The sequence below is a fragment of the Adiantum capillus-veneris genome, chromosome 22 (assembly GCF_014529385.1).
Source record: "Adiantum capillus-veneris isolate H3 chromosome 22, ASM1452938v2, whole genome shotgun sequence".
NCBI lineage: Eukaryota > Viridiplantae > Streptophyta > Polypodiopsida > Polypodiales > Pteridaceae > Adiantum > Adiantum capillus-veneris.
Window position 1 is genome coordinate 75442134 of NC_140952.1, and position 23463 is coordinate 75465596.

A 23463-nucleotide genomic window follows, 5' to 3' on the forward strand; every position below is an offset into this window, starting at 1 on the left:
GAAATCTTATCAAAGGAAGTGAACTTTCTACCTGAAAGTTTACCTTCTTCTAAAAAGTACGCGTTCATAAGAAAAGCTAGGAATTACAAAATGCTTGATGATGTGCTTTACATGAAAGGAGGTGATTTGGTTTTGCGTCGTGTGCCTTGGAAAGAGGAAATTTACAAAATCTTGGAAGAAAATCATGAGGGATCTTGTGGAGGCCATTTTGCTATGAAAATCATGTTGCATAAGATCTTGCAAGAAGGTTACATATGGCCGAGTATTCAGCAAGATGTTAATCATTGGTGCAAGTCGTGTTTGCCTTGTCAAAGGATGGGAAAGAGAATTTTGAAGCGTGAATTGCGAAAGACTATTTTCGCTTTTGATGTGTTTGAAAAATGGGGTCTTGATGCTATTGGACCCTTAGCCTATGACTAGCAAAAGAAATGTCTACATTTTGACAGCAGTGGATTATTTGACACGGTGGACAGAAGCCAAGGCTGTCAAACAAATTACCAGTATAGAGATGGGAAGATTTGTTCATGAGTACATATGTTGCAAATTTGGTGTGCCACTAGAGCTACTTTCTGATAGAGGACCAGGATTTAGAGGAGAGCTGTTTGATTTCTTATGCGAGAAGCTCAATATACAGCATAGATACAGTTCTCCCTATTATCCACAATGTAATGGTTTCGATGAGAGGTTCAATGGAGAGTTGATAAAGATCTTGACAAAGATGACTCAAACACATGGGAAAACTTGGGATTCAGAGTTGCCTTGTGCATTGTGGGCCTACAGAACTGCTATCAAGACGAGCACAGGATTTTCCCCTTACCACTTGGTTTATGGCAAGGAAGCTTTATTGCCAATTGAAGTGGAAATTCCTGCTCTCAAGTTATTGTCATTGGAAGATAAAGAGCAAACAAATGCATGGCAGAAAAGGTTATTGGATTTACAATCCTTGCAATTGGATAGAGTTTTAGCTTTGGGTTACTATGAGGAAGTGTCAAGAAAGGCTCAGCTAAAAGCCAATGAATGCGTAGAGGATAAGAAAATTGAAAAGGGTGATTTGGTGTTACGATACAATAGTAAGTTGGACAATACCTTTCAGAAGAAGTTTCAAATCAAATGGGAAGGTCCTTTTACTGTTGTGAATAAATTTGAAAATGGCATATATCAGTTGACAAACTTAAATGGTGCACAGCATAAATATCGTATCAATGGTTATAGATTGAAGAAATATCTGACACATTTGATGACAATTGTGACTGATGAAATGCTATCAATAGAAGGAGACAATGTGGAGACATCTGAAAATGTAGATGAGGTCTCTGGGGATGAAATGGAGCAGTTGTTCACCCGAGACACCTCTGCTTGTCATGAATGATCAAGCAGGCTAGGGGGGTTGGCAAGCTATGTCATACATTTTTTAGATGAAGATAAAGTCACTAATCCATGCTAAAAAGCTTGCTCAATAGCCTCGAGTACATTGATGTACATGATGCTTTGAGTTTTTAGAGTGCTCTTGTAAAATTTATGTACAAAGGCTTGGTTCTACTTAGTCATTTGCAAGAGTTTTGGGTCGGTCGAACTTCCAAAATTTGGTTTTCAATGAGTATTTTCAGTCGTGCTTGATAGCCAGTGAATCGGACTCGTACATCATGAGTTACATGCATTTGAAATGGGCGGTTCCTTACTTAGAAAGTGGATGCGGATGCATGCGAGGAAAGGCAAGTGGGCCAATTTGATGGATTTAGTTATAAAAGGTATTGTCGAGGATTTCTGGAAATAGCCGAAGTGATAAGCTCCGAGCCGGGCTTTACAGTGTCTCATTCGGTGCTCGGAGTCACCCGCCACGTCTCCACCAAGATTGCTCGGTGCGGGGAGCAAAACAAGAAATTCATAGGCTTAAATGGGGAGGTGGGAGGATGGTGCCAAGTGGCAATGGAGTAATCCCACATGGGGGGAGAAAGTGGAAATTGGAGGGTATAAGGGGGGGAGTGTGTACCCCCTAAGGTTGTATCAAAGGAGCAAATGGAGCTCACTTGCCTAGCCCATCAGGACTCGTGGACTTTGGGGTGGAAAAGGCGCCCATTTTGAGTTCCCACTACCTGGACAGGCGCCTAGTTATTTTGTTGGTCCCCAGACACTTGCCCCCACCCCATTCCTTGGTCAAATGGTCACCGACATCTCATTTTTTACCCAAAAAAGGCCAAAATTGGACCAATTAAAAGGTGCCCAAGGAGAGAATCATGTCGGCTAAGAGGAGAGAGAAAATCCTTTGGGATAAGAGCCAAAAAATCCCCCTTTTTAAGGGCTGCAATTCTCTGCACACCCTTTTTGCTTATAGAGACTAGCTTTTTTGGAGCTTTTGAGAGATACCCCAACTTCGAAAGCTTGTAACTCTCTCGTCTGTTATCAGAATCAAGCATATGGATACTCTACGGAGGTCTACACGACACGAGCTTCATCGTTATGTTCTTGGTTTTCAGCAATTTTAATCAAGATTTAGGTTAGGGTTGTTTCCCGCCCGACTTTACAGGTGTTCGACATAGGTGTTTTCCGCAGCTTTATGGTGTTTCCTTCCGACGGTGTGGTGTGTGCAAGGCTATAGAGGTTCTCGTTTTCCTTCTTGTTTGCACGCTAACAACGTCATCAGCACGAATGGCAAGACTCCATACCGTCAACCAATCGGAGTGTCTGTGTGTCTGTCCGGGTGGCTCTGCCACTTCACCAGTTTGTGGCACGATGTTCATGTTGTTCAGGTTTCTCTACTGAGTCTTGCCAATGTTGTTTTGTTTGTTCGTCATCTTCTTCTGTGTTTTCATTCTGAGGAGTGAGATCTCACGCACATTGCACTGAAGACCACCCACCATAGAGAGCAGACACATTATCTCCACTACAATTGAAATTAACAGAGAATAGATCGTAGATCAAGGATAATAACAATAGCTAATAAGGAAAGAAGACAAAATCTGAGCCGATGAACAATGATCGCTTTCAATTGGAGATTCCTAATCACCTAACTTCAGAAATCAATCACACACACAATGGTCGGCTTATGACTTGATTGTGTATCTCAACTTTAGGTGTTCTGTTGTGCATCGGGAGCATTGATTAAATGGCAGAAGAGAGTGACTTTTTGGGTTGGTTGTGCTCCACGCCTGATTGGTCGCTTGGAGAGGGCTTTAGGTGGATCCCCCAGGGACACCAGTTCAATACTTGGGTTGTCAGGTTGGTTTGGATCTGTCACCGGAGTAGCGGATTGCTCCTCTCCTCCTGTCCATCAGAAGGAAACTGTTCCATTGGAGTCGAGTTCTTGCATCAGCCAGTTGGAGAGGTTGATCAGGAACTTTTTGTGGTCAAGGCGAGATACACAGTCTGCTCCAGCCGTTTCTTCGCAAGTCATTACTTTACCTTGCTCTGAGTAGCCACCTCATGTCTCTTGGGGGTCCATGGCAGAGGGTCCAGCCCGCACTTTTGAGGATTAGCTTTAGTTACAGCACTTCCTGAGGAGGTTCAGAGCCTTTAGCTACGGGTGCACAGCATGTATCAAGATATTGTAGAGGCTATACCAGCGAAGTGGCACACCCCTCTTGAGTTGGCGGCTCCCTATTTAATGGGGGCTTTCACTCAACTGGAGGTACTCATTGCAGTTAGGGCTTGCTCAGATGCAAGGTTTTACATGTTCTTTGAGGTTCAGAGAGAGGGCTGCCTCCACAAAGTCACTACTGAGGAACCACAGGTGGCTAAGTGCTGCTTTCAAAAGACCGGAGTTGTGGGCATCGGTGGGAGGACTTGTGTGATAGACCCAGACCTATTAGCACTTGAGACAGGACACTAGCAGCTATGGGCTTTAGAGAGCCGCCCCTTGGTGCGAGTGCAATGGGACCCAGGGGAGTGGTTTTGGTGGGATCCTTTTACTTCAGTCGATTATCCGGAGACTCCCTCTTTTTCAAACGCAGCACGGCCGGAACGTCACATACTGACAGCACAGAGAGATACTCGTCCTGCTGTAGCAGAACATTAGCAGGAGGAGGGTCTCACGACCCAGTTCTTGGAAGATTTTTGGGGATGCCCATTGGAAAGCAAACAGCCGAGGAGAGTCACAATGTTCCAATGGCATCGAGCTACTACAATTGGGATTTGGTCGGTGCATAGTGGTCACTCTGCGGGATGTACTACCTGTGGCCATACATTTGAGACACACTGCCACTGCGTGTGGGACTGCCCATGGCACAACAGGTTTGCTTCAGATTTCTCGACTGATGCCCGCACTTTCGCTAGTCGGACACTTGGGTGTTGCAGCTTGGTCCACCCTCATGGGATCAGCACTTCGTTTTGAGATGGCTTCAGTCAATAGAATGATTTGTGATTCAGAAGGGCCAGCCTACACTCCAGCTAGCCATAGAGCTCGTACCTTGAGAGTGGAGCAGAGATAGAGAGTTGTTGGGGGCTCATCTGCAGCCTGACACTTTGGTTCATCTGGGAGAGCTCGATGCTTCCGCATTTTTGAGGCTCGACCCATCCCACCGTGGAGACCGTATGCAACATTTGGCTGGAGCTGATCCATACACTCGGAGGACAGTTTGAGAGACTCCAAGGCAGCTCCGACTGCATGAGAGAGCACTACGAGGCCTTCTTGCGACTTTGGCAACTAGGGCCCTTCTTAACCATTGCTCATGGGATGCCTAGATGGCAGTACCGCCCATCAGTGTGGTTGATTCCTCCTCCCATGTCCTGATTTAGCCATCAAAGTACATATTTTGTTTCCTCATTGGGAGAGTCTCCCAACATCTTGATGTAGCCCTCTCTAGTAGAGCTAGTTTATAGCCCATTGGGCTAGGTTTTTTAAACTAATGATCTTTTTCCTGCAAAAAAAAAAACTCTCTTTTGTGTGCCTTGAGCTTATTCATCTTCTCCAAACTCTGTGTACGTCCCTGCAACCCTAATTCGCATTTGACACAGTGCCCAGAGCTAGATTGATGCGCAGATTACAGCAGACGGGTCATTTGGGGGGTCATGGCATTATACAGGTCAATAGTGGGGCATGTACGCACCTCAGAGGGTCTATCCACACCGGTTCACTCCACTATCGGGGTGAAGCAGGGCTGCCCACTCTCTCCTACTCTATTTGGTATGTATGTGGATGAGGTTTCTGACTACATTGAGAGAGATGGTGATAGAGGTGCACAGCTCGCAAGGACATGGATTCCACTATTGTTATATGCTGATGATATTGTGTTGATCTCCAACTCTCCGGAGGGGATGCAACATCACTTGGATGCTTTGCATAGGTTTGCCCAGGAAAGTGGTTTGTCCGTCAACCTTGGTAAAACCAAGGTCATGGTATTTAATACCACCCCACAGTGGATCAGGAGGTCGGCGCCCGCATTCACATACGGCCAGGAGACAGTGGAGTATACAAATGCTTACACTTACCTTGGAGTGGTTTTTAGTGAGCCGGCATTTTCATTGAGGAGGGCAGCAGAGACCAGATTGACCAGAGCCCATGCAGCATTGGGTAGATTGGAAAGGATGTGTTCACAGGTTCAGTTTCAGGAGCCTCGGACGAAGCTCTGGCTCTTTGACACTTTGGTGGCTTCTGCATTGCTTTATGGAGCTGAGATAGGGGGACCTTCATTGGATCATCACGGGAGGACATGCCGCAGTGATGGCTGGGGGGACATGCAGAAGCCTCTGGTTTCTATGATATCGCGGCTCATTGGAGCCAAGGCTTCAATACCACGTGCTATTGTCCGAGCAGAGCTAGTTGCCCCCCCACTAGTGGTTGAGGCGCTCACCAGATCTGTTTCCTTCATACACCGCATGTGGGAACTTCCCAGAGACAGATATGCCCTCCTTGCACTTGAGTCCTCTCGACAGTTAGCCATGGAGGGAGATACAGCATGCTGGTATGGGGAGATGACATCATGGTTTCAGGCGCATGGGTTCAGCATAGACAGATTGCCTCCCTTCCAATACTCACTGGATGCACCCTCTCTGACTCTTACACGGTCCGAGATCACCAGGCTCATCCACCAGGACTTAACTCAGCTAGACACCAGGAGGACATGGATATAGCCAGCATAGGAGCTGGGCACGAAGATGGCTTTCTACAGAGAGCATCTTCTCCAGATTGCGGAGGATGGTTTTGTGACGAGGCCCAGATACATGGACACCCACTTGTCTCATGGGATACGATGTGCTATTGGCTAGATACGCACATCTTCACACCAGTTGCGGATCCAGCGGAGTACCAGCAGAGGCCAGGACATGCCCCCTATGTGACATCAAGCCTGAGACAGAGTTGCACTACACATGTCACTGCCCCATCTACTACGAGATACGAGGCTGCTTCCATTGCTTGTTCAGAGAGGACTTTCGACCACTCTCCAAAGTCATGTGGTACGAGGATCAGAGATGCCTGGGTTTGTTTTTGCTCGAGCTGCGTAGACACAGAGAGAGCCTGATGAGAGGAGAGTCTAGCCAGTCTCAGAGACAGATCACAGACTTCTTTAGAGCTGCCACTGGACACCCGGAGGAGTTACTACCATAGTAGAGCTCGTCGCCTCACACCAGAGGCACTCTGATCGACAGAGCGACTGAGCTGGAAAGATCCAGACGCCCACGACTGCGGAGGACTACATAGCATCGATGGAGGCTACATCAGAGGGTTCGGATCACTTTGGCCCGACATGCACGACGCCCGGTCAGACTACTGACCATGGAGGAGATTGATGAGATCCGCCAGCGACCGATGTTGGATCTCTTGTGATCTAGCTATCCCAGCTAGCTGCTTAGTTCACACCTAGCAGTTTAGGATTCCATAGTATTTTATTTTGTCATCTTGTTACTCTGACTTTGTCTCAGATCCACCACATTGTAACTTTCTGGTCTCATAGGTCACTTTGGCCTTTTGAAGACGTTAATATAACATTTCATTTCATTTCAGATTACATTGATAGAGAGGGTGACAGAGGTGCTCAACTTGCAGGGTCATGGATCCCTTTGTTGTTGTATGCAGATGATATTGTATTGATAGCAGAATCACCAGATGGAATGCAGAGGCAGCTAGATGCATTACATAAATTCGCGGAGGACAGTGGACTGTCGGGGTAAACTTGGGTAAAACCAAAGTTATGGTGTTTAACACCACACCGCAGTGGGTTAGGAGATCAGCACCTACATTTGCATATGGCCAGGATACAGTAGAGTACACAGATGCATACACATACCTTGGTGTGGTATTTGCAAGACCGAAGTTTACTCTTAAGAAAGCAGCGGATGCTAGATTGTCCAGAGCCTCTGCAGCCTTGGGAGGGTTGGAGAGGATGTGTTCACAAGTGAAATTTCAGGAACCGCGAACAAAACTTTGGCTCTTTGATACTGTGGTGGCTTCCGCTATGCTTTATGGGGTCCAGATTTGGGGACCATCTGTGGATCGGGATAATTGGAAGTCAATGGAGAGACCTTTGGTATCTATGATTTCCCGAATGATTAGAGCCAAGGCCTCCGTACCACACGCGATTACCCGAGCGGAACTAGCTGCCCCTCCGATAGAAATTGAAGCTCTTACCAAATCAGTGTCCGTTATACATGGTTTATGGGATACAAATAATTGCCGATATACTAGATTGGCCCTCGAATCCTCTCGACAATTAGCAATGAAAGGGGATACATCATGCTGGTATGCGCAACTGTCCTCATGGTTTCAGAGACACGCGTTCAGTATGGAAAGATTACCCCCCTTCCAATACTCTCTTGAGGCTCCATCACTGGCTATTACACGAACGGAGATTAATAAAATCATCCGTCAGGATCTTATACAGTTGGATACTAAGAGGACATGGGTAGACCCTACACAAGAATTGGGCACGAAGATAGCCAACTACAAAGAAAACTTCCTACAGCTATCTGAAGATGGATTTGTGATTCGTCCTAGCTACATGGATACCCACCTGTCTCATGGTTTGAGATGTGCTATTAGTCAGATTCGTACATCCTCACACCAGTTGGAAATTGAATTTGGCAGATTCAGGGGAATCCCACCTGAGCGCAGAATTTGCAAGTTATGCGGAATGGAGCCGGAGACAGAATTACACTACATATGCCACTGCACCGTATACTATGAGATACGTGGTCGCTTCCATTGCCTATTTAAAGAAGGCTTTGGACCTCTTGATAGAGTCATGCAATACCAAGATCAAAGATGCTTAGGCTTGTACCTACTGGAACTACATCGGCACAGGGATAATCTAATGAGAAGACAAAGAGCACAACAGCCTCAGAGGCAGATCAGAGATTTCTTCGGTTCGAGAGAAGCAGGAGTAGAAGGAGAAGCAAGAGGCCAGCAGCCAGCACAAAGGAGTACCCACATTCATACCAAAGGCACCCTCATTGACAGGGCGATTGAGCTTAGGAAATTGAGACGACCACGACCGAGATGCAGAAGCACACTTCACCAGAGGAGACTACAACAAAGGATTAGAAGCATTCTAGCCAGACACCTAGAATGCTCCTAAGAAGTTTATTTAATACTTTGTATTTAGTTTTTTCGCATTTATTTTCACATTTTCACACTTTTCACACTTAGTACTTTAGTACTAAGGTACCCAGACATTGTAACAGATTCACCACTTTTGTATCAGTTTGGTCTCATAGGTCATTCTGGCCTTTTGAAGACGTTAATATAACATTTCATTTCATCTCTCTCTCTCTCTCTCTCTCTCTCTCTCTCTCTCTCTCTCTCTCTCTCTCTCTCTCTCTCTCTCTCTCTCTCTCTCTCTCTCTCTCTCTCTCTCTCTCTCTCTCTCTCTCTCTCTCTCTCTCTCTCTCTCTCTGTAGTAGTTGTATTTTTTGTTTCAGTTCTTTTTATTCTGGACATGGTATCAGATTCGCTATGTTGTAACAGCTTGGTCTCATAGGTCATTTTGGCCTTTTGAAGACATTAATATATCATTTTATTTCATCTCTCTCTCTCTCTCTCTCTCTCTCTCTCTCTCTCTCTCTCTCTCTCTCTCTCTCTCTCTCTCTCTCTCTCTCTCTCTCTCTCTGTGTGTGTGTGTGTGTGTGTATACATATATATGTATATATATATATACCTTCATAAGTTCAGAATAGTCTGAACTCATGAATTATAAGAGGGAATAAAGCACTCATAAAACTATAAAAGCAAGGGACACAAGGAAAGAAAAGAAAAAACAAAAACAAAAACAAACTAAATCACTTTATTTGTTACGAAACAAAACTAGATAAGACAAACATTCTTAACTTAAAAATGTTTTTAGAAAAGGCATGCATAAAATAAGTTGACACAACTTACTTAGGTATATATGTATATATATACATATATATATGTATATGTGTATGTGTGTGTGTGTGTGTGTGTCCACACACACACACACAGATACATAGACATACATGTAGATATACATACACACACACACACATATATATAAATATATCCATTTACTATTTCATATATATTTATATTTATACACACACACACACACATTACATACATTTATTTATTTGTTTATATACATGCATGCATGCATGCATGCATATATTATTTATTTGTTTGTTTGACAATGTATGTGACCGAAACACATTCTGTAGCACGTCTCAATGTAAAAAGTATACAATCGATGATCAAATCGAGGCAATTTCAAACAATATGTCCTTGAGGCATGCTGCATGATCTAGTTATGGCAAATTAAATTCATAAAGTGCAGAAACAAACTCAACAAATAAGCTTCGTAGAGCAATACATATAACTGTGATAAACAAACTTACTTTGACTACGCAACAAAACCAATACTAAGGTATGTCAACTAAAACATGCAGCTCACTCATAAGCTTCCATTCAAAACTGTGAAAACAATGGCAAATCCGTCATGATGAAAATGCACATACACTTGCAGAGAAAATGCTAGAGCGTACTTGATATTTTCATTCTCGAGAGCTCGGACAAAAAGATCGGACGCCTTGTGAAGCTGCTTGCGGTGCTCCTCTTGCCCTTCTTCATGTGAGTTCGCCATGGGAGCGCAGAAGAGAACTGAAAGCTCTTGCGAAAGAGGAAGAGTTCGCAATCGTAGAGGACTGCGGAAACGTTTTTATTGAGCGAAGAAGAAGCACGAAAGAGCCTATTGTCACTCGCCACGTCCTCTTGTACAAGTGGCTTGCCACGCTGGTTGGCCTTGTAGTCCTATCTGGCGTTTCCTCATGTCAGCACCCACGTCACGGATGACAGGGTTCTAAGGCAACTAAAATCCACGTGGCATCGTTTCATTGGCACATAACTTCAGTATATCGAGATGAACTAACCTTGTATAGGCTAAGGTAAGGTTATATATCTACAACTTATGGGACCTACCAATGGATAGGAAAGTTCTCGACAGCCATTGTGACAAAAAGGAAAGAATACTTTTGCCTTGTTGTGAAGACACCTTCCATTTGTTCTCTCTATGCAAAAAGTGCTGGTGATGAGTCTTTCTCCTAACGTAAAAGGTAGAGGCGTTTCGCACTGAGCGGGAGTTAACCCCTACTACGCAAATCACCTTTGAAATTCTCTACCCCCGCCCTCTCTCAGTAACTCTGCCAAAAGAGGCAAAGTTATTACACAAACCCATGTCACAAGATGCAGTTACATCCGCAAGAAGACATCTTTGATGCCGTCACCTCTACTCCCGCCCTGTTGTGTGCAAAACACCTCTAAGGGTGGATATTCACACCAACGCCACTCCCCCAAAAATACCTTTTGGGGTATTTTTTTATGTGCATTATAAACACCCTATTGTCAACTTCGACGTAAATTATTGATGCAAAGTAGACATGAACTTGCTTTGTAAGATAGAAATATTTATCCAACTATTTTTGTGTCCATTTTTATCGTTATTGATGATACGTTTTGGAAAGAAATGTTGGTAATGCATTTAAAATATATATTTTTTTTTTTAAATGGCATCGTAGGGGGCACTTTTGAACTGGCACATATATGTTGGGATACTACATGAGTTGCTTATGCAAGCTCAAAAGCTACCTCAAGAAGGTGTTTGTTGGCTTGTAAATTTTCTCCGCATGTCACTTATTTTGGTTTTCTTTGATTGAAGCCTCGCACAAAACTCTTTCAAAGTGGGGATATAACTAATTGCCAAAATGGACAAAGTTAGCAAATAGTAGAGGTGTTGTGGCCACTGAAAGATGTATGCCTTGTTCGAAGATCCGAACCTCTTTGAATCAATATCCTTGTGGAAAAGAGTGCCAATATAAGTTGGCAAAAGTACTCACTCCTCTAGTAACCTATTTAAAGAAATTGCCAAATAAAGGTTTGCAAATAGGATAAATTGTCGCCCTCCTTCATGGGGGAAGGAGCGTGCTAAAAGATTTTTAATGTTTTCAACGTGCACTTTTGGTGGTGACAAAAGGAAGGAAGTGGGGAAAAAGGATTTTAATTTCCATGAAAGAGAAGTGATCTCCAAAACGACAACTCATACAATAATAAGAACAATAAGAGGGTTAGATAATCTTGTTTAGAAGTGATCTTCCCAACGATAACTTTACCAATAATAATCAAAATAACTAGGGGTAGTCTAACTTTATCTATGATTGATCTTCACAACGACAACTCACCCAAAAGAGAGACGATCTTCACAACAATAACTCATACAATTATAATAACAACAAGAGGATTAGATAACCTTGTCTATAAGTGACACGAGGGTGGGCAGAAGGGATCAGGTCCCACAGACTCTCCATCGCCGATCCTTTTTCTATCTCTCGTGCCACATATAGACAAGGATTAGCTAAGTAAGGCAAGAAACCAAACTTTTTTAGATATATGCTTAGAACAAGGATTTTAATTTCTATGAAAGAGAAGTGATCTTCACAACGTCAACTCATACAATAATAATATCAATAAGAGGGTTAGCTAACCTTGTCTAGAAGTGATCTTCACACCTAAAACTTAAACGATAATAATAACATAAGAGGGTTACCTAACCTAGGGTAGAGGCGCCAGTTGTGGTACGGCCCCTCGAAACAGGACAAACAAGGCCCTTTTATATTACGCTTGATGACCAAAAAAGGCATGAAAAAGAGAAGGCCAAACGGCTAGTTGATTTGAAATAACGCCATTCCATTGGCGAGTGCATGGGCTCAAGCCTCTATTGGTGCATTTTACCTCTTTTGGCCCTGGTTGGTGTTCTTATTCATGCCAATTTTTGATACACTGGATTCCGAAAATCGCGTCGCGACTACCGGTTCTCAAACCCGACCAATCCCAAATTATTTCTCCTGAAAGCTTGTGAAAAGGCGATTAAAATGAGCTATGGTAGAGAGAGATTCAAGCTTGGAGGAGAGAGATTCAAGCTCCCCAAGTTACCCGTCCCCCTACTGGCTCCTCTACCCTAGTATATCACTAGTTTTGACTATGACAATTCACACAATAATACTAACAACAAGAAGGTTAGAGAACCTTGTCTAAAAGTGACACGTAGGCGGGCAATAGAGTTCCGATCACAAACTCTCCACCATCGATCACTTTTCTCCCTCTTGTGCCACATGTAGACAAGGGTTAGCTAAGGCAAAAAACCAAAATTTTTTAGACTTATGCTTATAACCTTTTTTGGATGGGGACACCCTTGAAGAAGAAGCGCTATGATTCTCTAGTTATCATTGAGAGTCTCCATTGGAGTCAGCCACTCTTTGGGGGCATCCTGCTCTAAGGGCAAAATAATCGACTTCATTTGGAGTGTTCACTTATTCTTCTGGAGCCTGAAGATGCACATTTGCTTGTGGTACAACCTCATCTTTCAAAGTGGTAAGAAAGGTGCACCATTCGCATTCGCACTCCTCTCGTGCCTATGAAGAGTCGAAGTAGAGTTGTGTTGCTTAGGAGATGGCTTGATAGGTTCACCTTGAAGGGAAGGGCACATACCTTGAAATGGCGAGATGTTGTTGGTAGAGTGAGAGGGGCACCTCGAGCTCCTTTCTTTGGAGGTTTGCAAAGGTTGACGATGGTCTCGGCTTTGCTGAAAGTCTCCATGGTTGTTACCCCCTTTGCCTTGACTGAGTCTTCAACTTTTGGCAATTGTAAAGCTTCAACCACTGTTTCTTTAGTCATGTTCACTATGATCTTTCCATGTTACAATTCGAAAGGGTGGATGTACCATCTTCTTGGATGGTGGAAACTAGCTCATATGTGCATCGATAATCAACCCCGCAGGGAAGTAACTAAAAGTACTTCTCAAGTTGGACCTTCTTAAATATCCAGCTAACTTCCTTTTGCTTTGCCAAGGTCTCCATCCCCTTGGGCATTATCTTCTTTATCTTTGAATTTTCCTTAGAATACTGTGGTTGTATGTATGTGGAGGTATTTTCCATATCCTACTGGCTCTACTTTCATTTTCAATACACAGTATCTTCCCAAGATGCTTCAGCATCTCGAATTAGCTTCAAAAGCACTCCTAATGCCTAGGATTTGACCTCAGCACGTAGACACTAAAAAGAGAAGCTTAACCACTAGGCTATTCGCCTTGGCTGCCCTTAGGGGATCCCTTAAGCACTAAAAAAAAAAAAGAAACACACCCCCCCCCCCCCCCCCCCCCCCCTCTCCTTTCCCTTTTTTTCCCCACCCTTCCCTTTTCCTTTCTTTCCCCCCCGCCCCCCCCCCCCCCCCCCCCCAAAACTAATTAATCGTTTCTGAAAAAGTCGCTTTGGCTACCTATTTGGTTCATTCAACACACTACAACTTGTTTAATTATATCCCCATCCAGCTGGAAGGGAAGAAGCTTGTCCTTTTTTCTTATCTTCTTTGAAGTTGTCTCTCGACTTGTCATGGATCATGCATTTGCCACGTTCAACCCCAAAAGGCATGTTAGAACCATTTTTTGGATGCAGACATATTTGGTAGTTTAGAGGAAAAAATTTGTTTACACATGCAAACATGGTCTACTGATAACGACTCTACGGAACACATAGAAGGAAACAAATCCAAAAATTATAGCTTTTGTCTAGTATCACAACACTAGACCTTTGTGCATGACATATACTTTTTAGAGTTTGGATGTTTCCACTTGTATGAGCTTTCTCCTCAAGTTTTAGATCATTTGGATCAGGTTCATACAAGGTCCCTGAATAGAAATCTCTGGTTTGAACTAGCTCTCCATTACTTTTCTTGAAATTTGCATGTCCACATGAGTTAAGATTGATTGGAAGGGCTTAACAGGTAGGTGTTGACCAAGTGATAAAGTCAAAGTCAAGCCCTGTGAGCAAATGTTCAATATCATGATTTTGAACCTGTGTTCATAGTAGGGTGCTTGATTGTACATACCCTTGCACTATTTTTGGTGAAGGTTTGATGAGAGTTGGACCTCTGGATGTTGACTTAGGCCAATTTTTGGGCTTTCGGACTTTGAAATCACTCCTTTTGGATTTTGGAGAGATTTTGTGACTAAACTTGGTGGAATTTTGTTGTCTGTGTTGGTTACTTGTTAAAAGCACTAGTGAAGACCCACTCCCAATGTCATGTCAAACTTCAGTAGCGTGATACTAAACCTTAACACAATTTTGGTTTATCTCCCTACCACATGTTCCCCTTAGCTTATAGAACACATGCACACATTCTTAATCATTTTTTAGAGTTAAAAGTTTCCATTGGGTAGCAATTTTGGCCTTGGACTTTGAAATAGCAAACTTTCACCCTGCTTGATTGCTTGATTGTTTTGAGACTTTGCATACCTATAGAGACTTTAAACTAGGAGGTAGGCAAAAAGACGCAACAAAGAGACAAAGTGTCCCATTGTGATCAAATCTTCTACAAAAGGTTGGAATTTTGGACCTAGTAGCTGTAACAAGCTAGTACCAAGTCATAAACGTTAGGGAAAATTACCAAAATACCCCTTTAATTTGTGGAAATTCCCAAAATACCCCTCAAATTTTAAAAACTCCCAAAATACTCCCAATATTTTGTCATAAATTCCCAAAATGCCCTTCAAATTTTCCAAAATCCCCAAAATACCCCTCATTGTGAGATTAAATATTTCCAAAAATAAAGAATGTTGTAGCTTTTCATAAGAAGACTAATTATCTATCAATACAAGCTGCTAAAAGTAGAATCTGAGTTGGTTATATAGGTTTTGGAGATGAATTGCTTCATTATTTTTACACATAATTGCCTTTCTTTGCAAAGTAATTTGTGAAAAATTACGTTGTAAGCACTCAAAAATGGAGCTCAATTGTCAGAAAGGAATGAAGATTAGAAAAATCTTAAACAATCCAACAAAAATCGATACAAGGGTATTTTGGGAATTTCCACAAATTAGGGTATTTGGTAATTTTCCTTAAAATTTATCATAGAGCAATTTGTAATGGAAATGGAAATGTATTTATTTATTGCAACTACCAAGTGGAAAAAGCATAAGCAGTCAATGAACTATGTGAAAGGATAGCACATTTATGAGCTATAGTCACTGTACCTCCGGACTGACATTCTCTAATCATTTTGAGTTTTCAAGAAAATCTATAAATAAATACATGTACGAGGGAAATGCTTACTCTTACTCCTCCTTCACCTCTCCTCTCTTACCGTGCCTGTGTAGCACTCCGCTCTAGGAGGTGCACTCGCATACTCTCTTCCCCTCTCCCTTTCGCTCTCTGCCCCTTTCGTGTCGATCTTGTTGTGTGTATATGGTCGTTCAAGTATGCAGATCTGTTGATTTTATCATCGATCGTGTGTTATTTATGTATTTTGTAGGTTATTTGCACTCCCGACTGCTCCACTGGTATCAGAGCTAAGATTACACACTTGGGAATTGTGGCAATCATGGATATGGAGAACTTCATCTATCAAAGCTAAGTGTTGCATCGTTTTTCTTCTTTTTTTTCTAATTCTTAGTGTTATGTCTTCTCTCTGACATAACATGTTTATGCTTGACCTATACACGTTTCATTGCCAATTCATAGCTAGGTATAGCTATTTAAATAGCATAATAAAGAGAGTAACTACTTATAGAGAGTGAATGATATATATATATTTATTTATTTAATGCTGATAAAGTAAATGTTAGGATCAATTTGTGTGTGTTTGACTGCGAGTAGCATGTACATGAATAGTCATGCTAGAAATGGATGAAAGGAGAGTTTGGTATGAGTGAGAAGGTATAGGGAAGAAGAAGTAGAAGAAGAAGAATCAAAGAAGTCTTTAATGCCGTAGGAAAAATCCCAAGGGTCCTATCAATAATGCCCAAGCTTGAAGAAGAAGAAAAGTTTTATTTTCCTTAGTCCCCCTTTTGTCGCAAGAAGGAATCCCATAAAGTGTATGTCGTACATGATGATGATGAAGAAGAAGAAGGCAGATAAAATTTTCTGGCCGAGTTTTATGAAGTAGAAGAGGACAAAGCACATTCACTTCACCATTGGGGGAAAGGTACCCCCAAGAGGGAGAATTAAAGAGTTGAAAAATGAGCGTGGTCATGAGGCTAGGTTGAAAGTAGAGAAGCTTTAACCTCATAGGAGCCAACCCCAATAGACCTTGAAGACTTTGATCTTTAATCTGTAGATAGAAGTTAAGTTCAGCAACAATTTTTAACAGGCACGCTTGCGCTCCATTCAGTGACCAATAGTAGATCAACATTGCAGGTCAGAAAAAAGAACAACAACACCCTTAGCATGCACCACCTCTGCTGCTACAATCCAACCGCATCTTCAACCAACACCCCTTTTATCCAAAAAATCAACATCCTAGCCATTTTTTTATGATCTTGCTATGTATTTATGAACCACCTCATTTAATCTTCTCATCTTATGTATGTATCTTATAAGCTATTTTCTTTCAGCTATACCTAACGGGATACACACAACTTTTTGCTATGCATAACCCTTTGCAACAAGTCGAGCCTTATGGCGATAGATCTCACCATCCGGCTTGCGTTTCAACTTGTAAACCCACTTTGTACCAATGGCATTTTTTCCATGAGGAAAATCACATAAAGTCCATGTGTCATTTTCTATAAGTGCATCATATTCTGATTGCATGGCAGCCATCCAATTTTTTGAATTCTGTGCTTCATCAAAAGACAGAGGTTCCTCAACATCATGTAAGCTAGACACAGCCAAAGCATAACAATTTGATGCATAACATGCATGGCCAGAGCCTGTTGAACAAGTATGACTAGACAAAGGTGCATCTGATTTATTGTCACGCAATGTATGCACCAGCCATTTTGGCATACCTCTAGCCTGCTCATTTTCAGCCTTTTCCTCATCAAGTACATCATGTACGTCTACATCAGTAATAGGCTGATCTATAACATTTTTGAAAACCCCCATAGGCTTTACATTTGCCTCATTGGAATTTACATTCGAACTTCCACCACTCAAAAGAGGCAACAAAGTGTTATAAATGTCTTGTGAGCTTACTTTACTGTCTCTAGTACATGACAGCAAGGGCTGAATGGAATTGTCCACAAACACTACATCCCGTGAAACAAAAATACGCTTAGTTTGCAGATGATACAACCTGTAACCTTTGTTTCAGCATTGCAGCCTTATCATCGAATTTTCTGTGTTGTGTTTGTGGCACCAAAGCATATGCCAAACACCCAAAAACACGCATGTGCTCAATAGAACGCTTTCTATCATGCCATGCTTCATATGGAGTAATAGACTGCAAAGCTTTTGTAGGACACCTGTTAAGTACATAAGTGGCACACATGATGGCCTCAAGCCAAAAATAATGCGGCAAAGCTTGACTTTTGACCGTACAGCGTGCCATTTTTATAAGTGACCTGTTTTTCCTCTCAACAACACCATTTTGTTGAGGTGTATAAGGCATTGTACATTGGTGTTTTATCCCACAACTAGCTAGAAATGCATTAAATTCATGAGACATATACTCCCCCCCTCAATTGGAACGGAGGGTGTCCATAGTACATCTCGATACATTTTCAGCCATAGCCAAAAATTGTTTGAAGCACATAAAATCTTCGGACTTTGCTTTAAGCGGAAATACACATGCATGCCTAGAGTAAAGGTAATTGCCCAAGGACAGAGTTTGCATGGGCCCACAAACATCACTTTGCACAAGCTGCAACCTGCATGTGGCCCTAATTGAACCATCCTTTGGAAACTTCGAATGTTGCATCTTACCCAAAATACAGCCTTCACAAACATGTTTGGCAGGTGCTTCAAGAGGCGGCAAAGAAGCAACCATATTATATTTCTACAAACGCAGCAATTTGGCAAAATTTAGATACCCAAAACGTGCATGCCACAATTTTGCATCTGAAACAACCCTTGAATCTACAAAGTGGATTTGCAAAATTTTGTCCACACTTGTCATACAAAGTGAGCTTATACAGCCCGCGGCACAAAAGGCCAGATGCAACAATTTCATCACCAAAACTCAGATCATGAACTGTACATCTGTCATCCACAAATTTGACTACAAGTCCAAGTCTAGAAAGTGCAAATACAGACAAAATATTCTTCTTGATCCCACGTACATAGAGTGCATCAACAAGTCTGAAAGAACTACCATTTGCAACAGTAAGCACAATCTCTCCAACCCCCTAAACCGGATAAGAGGCATTGTTGGCACAAGTGACTGAATTCCCATGAGGGATAGATTCAAGAGCGGTAAAAAATTCACGATGTGAGGTAATGTGCTTTGTAGCACCATTGTCGAAATACCACACATGTGAATCTGCAGCAACTGACATGCATACATCATGGACATTAGGATTGTAAGTGCACTCTGCCATTCTACATCAACATCAGCATCACAGTCTCCTTTTACAGAAGACTCAACAATGGCTGCATTTGTGGTAGAACTAGCATTTGCAGTGGAACCACCCTCTTTCTTCTTAGTCTCTTTGGCCTTCAACTTAGGACACTGCGTGATCAAGTGATCATTAGCTTTACAATAATGGCAACGCATATTCTTTTTGCCCTTATCACCAAAATTTCCAGAAAAAATTCTGCCAGCAGAAGTATTAGGAACAGAAGTTTTGCCACTCGTACTAGAACCGTAAGAAGTGGTTGCACTGTTGTTACCACCCTTTCTTTGAGAAGCAATAAAAGCTTGTTCAACTGCACGCTACCTAGTCCTATTAATTATGGAAAGTGAATCTTGCAATAGCAATGTGCATAATGCATCAAACTTGACAATTTCAGGATTTTCTTGGGTCTTAATTCTCCAAGTACTAGCAAAAATTTGGTAAGAATCTGGTAAGGCATCAAGAGCAGTTTGAACAACGAAAGTGTCTGAAATGACTTCACCTGCAGAAATAATTTTCTCATTGATATCCTTGACACCAGCAAGAAAAGTGTCCATATCGTCTTCCTCATGCATAATCTTTGATTCCAGCTCTTTACGCAGCAAAGAAATTTTAGCCTCATTGTGGCTTGCATAAAGACCTGGTAGAGTATGCCAAGATTGTTTTCCAGATTTTGCTGAACGAATGTGAGGAGTAATGGTGCGCTTCACAGACAGCGCAACCAACGCATGAGCCTGCGCATCCTTTATATCCCAACGAGCTTGTTCTATTGTAGGCAAAACAACTCGAATAGTAGCAATCCTTGTAGCAAGACCTGCAACATCCTCAACATCGCCTACATCCTCAAAACCAGGACATACATCAATGTCCTGCACAATATTCCAGATGCCCTTTGACACAAGAACATGTTACATCATGTAAGCCAACATAGGGTAATTGTCCCCATCCAATCTGTCCTCAACAGCAGCAAACATCTTGAACACATCTGCGTTGTTGTCAGCCATGGAAAATGCATGCACCTGATGTGAAAACTGCCCGAAATGAGGAGAAACTGAGTGAGACCAGCACGTGTTATATAGCACAACCTGCAGCACAACAGACTATATGGGACATGTTATGCAATAATTGATGCTGACAGAAATTTTGCACAAAATGATGAAATTGATTATGCAGACCTGGCTGTAGTGGAAACGGAGGTCGAAATGAGCCCAAATTAGAAATATGAGTAGACTGAGCTCTATGAACTCATCCGAAATTTTTGTCGACCTACGAACGCACCCCAAAGCTCACAGAAATCGAAGAAAGTGAGCAGGCGTGTGCTAGAGATGTTGGCGACTAAGCCCGAGAGGATGCAACCTACTCTGATACCAATTGTTGGAATTAGGGTTGCAAGAAAACACACACAGCTTGGAGAAGACGAAGGAAGCTCAAGGGACACAACTGAGAGTGTGTTACTTAGTGTGCATGAAAAGATGGATAGCCCTAGAGTGATGGGCGTATATACAATGCATGGGGGAGAAAAACTCCTAAAGAGGGAAGAAATGCCCCGGCGGTCCTAATGTGTTCACACACATCACTACCACATGTATATGGTAACAAGCCCTTTTGGCCTATAAAAGGAGTCCATTTCTACACACATTTTGTAGTGTGAAGTTGATGCAACAAGGTGGGTGTGAAGTGGTGAGAGTGAAGCAAGGTGGGAATCTATTAAGGGTATAATTCATTTGTAACCTACTTCTTGTTTGAAATACTAAATCCATTAAGTGGCTGCTTTCCCGTGGATGTAGATCACATTGGGTGAACCACGTATAACGTGTGTTCTCTCTCTCTCTCTCTCTCTCTCTCTCTCTCTCTCTCTCTCTCTCTCTCTCTCTCTCTCTCTCTCTCTCTCTCTCTCTCTCTCTCTCTCTCTCTCTCGTTCTCGTGTGTGAAAATATGTCTATCTCCATTAAGTAAGCTACTCAAATATCTATTTAGTTACTCCCTATTCCCTAACACAAAGGTTGAGAGGAAACCCAAGGGCTTCTAGAGCAAGTGCAGAAGTGAACAACCAAGCTATACAAGCCCTAGAAGCCCAAATCGTAGTGCTACAAAAGGAATTAAAGTTGGAGCAAATGCAAAGAATACATATTGTAGAAGGTTCTTTAGTAGTTGAAGAAATAATAAAAGCACGGCAGCAAGAGCTACAAAAAGAAAACGATGAGCTAAAACAACAATTGAAGATGTTGCAAGATCTGCTAATAAACAATGTAGAAGAGGAAACAAGACGAGACAAGAAGGTATAGCAGTAGCTAGGAGACTTGAGGCAAGAAGTAGAGCAAGCACGGGGCCAGACTACAGATCTGGGTCCAAGCGACTCAGGAGTCAACCCCTAGCAAGAGCCTATGGAGATTCCAAAAATCTCAAAAGAACCTATATTGGTGGAGGTGTCTCCACAGATCCTTAATAGAGAAGGCCTTTGAAGAAATTTCAAAAGCAATGATAGAGTGGGAGTAGAGGATGCTACACTCTGTGGGAGTTCTAAAGCTAGACGCAAATGTAATAAGAGAGGAATGGATGTAGTCATCCCTCCGCTACCCTTTGCTTAAATATGAAGTGCTTACAATGAAGAAGTGCATCTAGGAAGAGGAGACGACACCATTATTCAAGGGTGACATAAAAGACCAAGAAGTCTCCAAACGGATAGTAGATTCACATCCTAAATGGAGAAAAGGATGGCTCACAAAGTACCCAGCGTGCCTCGAATGTCTCGTTGATGCGTCAAAGTTCATACGAGACAATGTTTCTTTTTGCCCAGTACCAAGGATGGGACCTGGAAAGACCACTCACAGATGTTGGAGAAGCACCCCAGTTGGCTCAATTATCCTAAGCTCCCACCACCCAAAGAAGGAGAGAGAATAAGTGGAACTTATATGGTGAAAACCCTAATGGGTTACATTAAGATTTTCATTGGATCTCCTGACTTGACGTGTGTGATGCTTAGTAAAATTTGCAAAACACTACTAGCGTGCATCTATGTGTTTGCATCATACAAACTACGGACTCCAGTTTAGCTGTCAACGAGCGTCACTCTCCTTAAATTGGCGTATGATCTCTCCAATCAACCGCTGCCACAAGTGCTACATCACTTCTACCAGAGATTGATGTTTTTACCATGCTACCACATGCAGGCCTTTGAAGAGGCTTTTTATACAAGTTTTTTCACTCATGACAACAGAGTTTTTGGACCAATGGTGAGCATCGGCAACATAAGATATGAATCTTACTTGAAGATGATTAAGCCATCGGGTTCCATTGAGCAAAGAATTAGCCTGAAGACCCAACAAAAGCAAAGACCTGTCATGTCAGGCATGAAATGGACATGGAGGGGGGGGGCGTTTACCGCAAAACAAGGGAAAGCAACACCATTTTTGTTTTATTTAATTTTGATGAGAAGCAAGACATTTTGTAAGGGTTAAAAGATGCTTTTTGGTGGTAATGAGCCTCTAAAGAGGAATGTATATAAGCCAAATTTCTATAACCCTAAGGGAACTTTTCTGAATTAAACAAATTATTCCGTTTAGTGTGTCATGTCTGTGTAACTGAGAGAGAGAGAGAGAGAGAGAGAGAGAGAGAGAGAGAGAGAGAGAGAGAGAGAGAGAGAGAGAGAGAGAGAGAGATAGAGAGAGAGAGAGAGGTATTAACTTCTCTTTGCTACGCGGGTACAGGGCAGCCATTACAAAGTCAACAACACCAATGGGTTAGCAAGGGAAAGGGCTACGCATCAATGCCAAGCTTGCGGATTTTTGGTTCTGCCACGAGGCGAGCTCCAATGAGGTTTTGGGTGACTTTTCTTGCAAACCGTGTGTGTTTTTTGCGAGTTCTTTATATTGGTAGGTTCACAGTGAGTAGAGCCACACATTAGGATCATACAAGTTGAGAATCGGTGACTTGCAATAGACTACTGGACTTCATACGCATTTGCTACACCAAGTGATTACAGACAAAATATAGGGTCAGAGTCCATAGGGTAGTGACCTTTAGGTAAGTAGAGTAACTCCTGTGAGTTTCAAGGTGATTCGAGGACTTCTAGTCTTGATTTTGTTAGCATGAGTATTGTGGATTTTTTCACAGTCACAAGCACATAGGATGTTCGGGTTTGATTTCCTCGAGTAGTGGTTGTCTTAGAAGGTCGAGTAGGTGATCGACAACCATCTATTTTCTTCCACGTGCCTGCCGGTTGAGCTACATCCTTGGCCGACATTTTGGTATGTTGGTTAAGTTCTCGCTATGCTAGCGTTTGCTTGTGGCACATCCGCCAACATTGTCAACCTACTTACCTGCCTCTCATTATCATACAGTACTTGCTTGGGGGTAATCAAATGTTGTTTCACTTGAGTGGTTGTAATAAATATAATACTTTGATTATCCATGTAATTAGTAAAGTTAATGTAAAATTGGTGAAAATTGTTTGAGTTTGATATGATGGTTTCCTTTATCAAATATGGTATGGCCATTTGGGATGACTCTAAATGTTTTAAGCTTGATAGTTTGGCCAATAAATTGGATTGATTTGGAAACTCACAGGTCATCTTTCAAGTTCTTGAACATGGCTAAAAACCTTACATAATATTCTACAAAAACATGATGCCAACCACTCTCGGGCCTAGTAATGGCACAATTAATAGGGTTGAATGATCAAAATATTAATTTGAATACTCGG

General features: G+C 42.2%; 1 protein-coding gene across 1 annotated transcript in view; it reads right to left on the reverse strand.

Moving 5' to 3' along the window:
• The window catches only part of LOC147429604 (uncharacterized), a 256363-nt gene extending 246226 nt beyond the window's left edge, over positions 1-10137 (reverse strand). Inside the window, exon 1 of the mRNA XM_086495869.1 lies at positions 9928-10137. Coding sequence (XP_086351995.1) covers positions 9928-10025 — 98 coding nt within the window. The 5' untranslated portion in view covers positions 10026-10137. The remainder of the gene's footprint in view (positions 1-9927) is intronic.
• Between the last annotated feature and the right edge of the window lie 13326 nt (positions 10138-23463).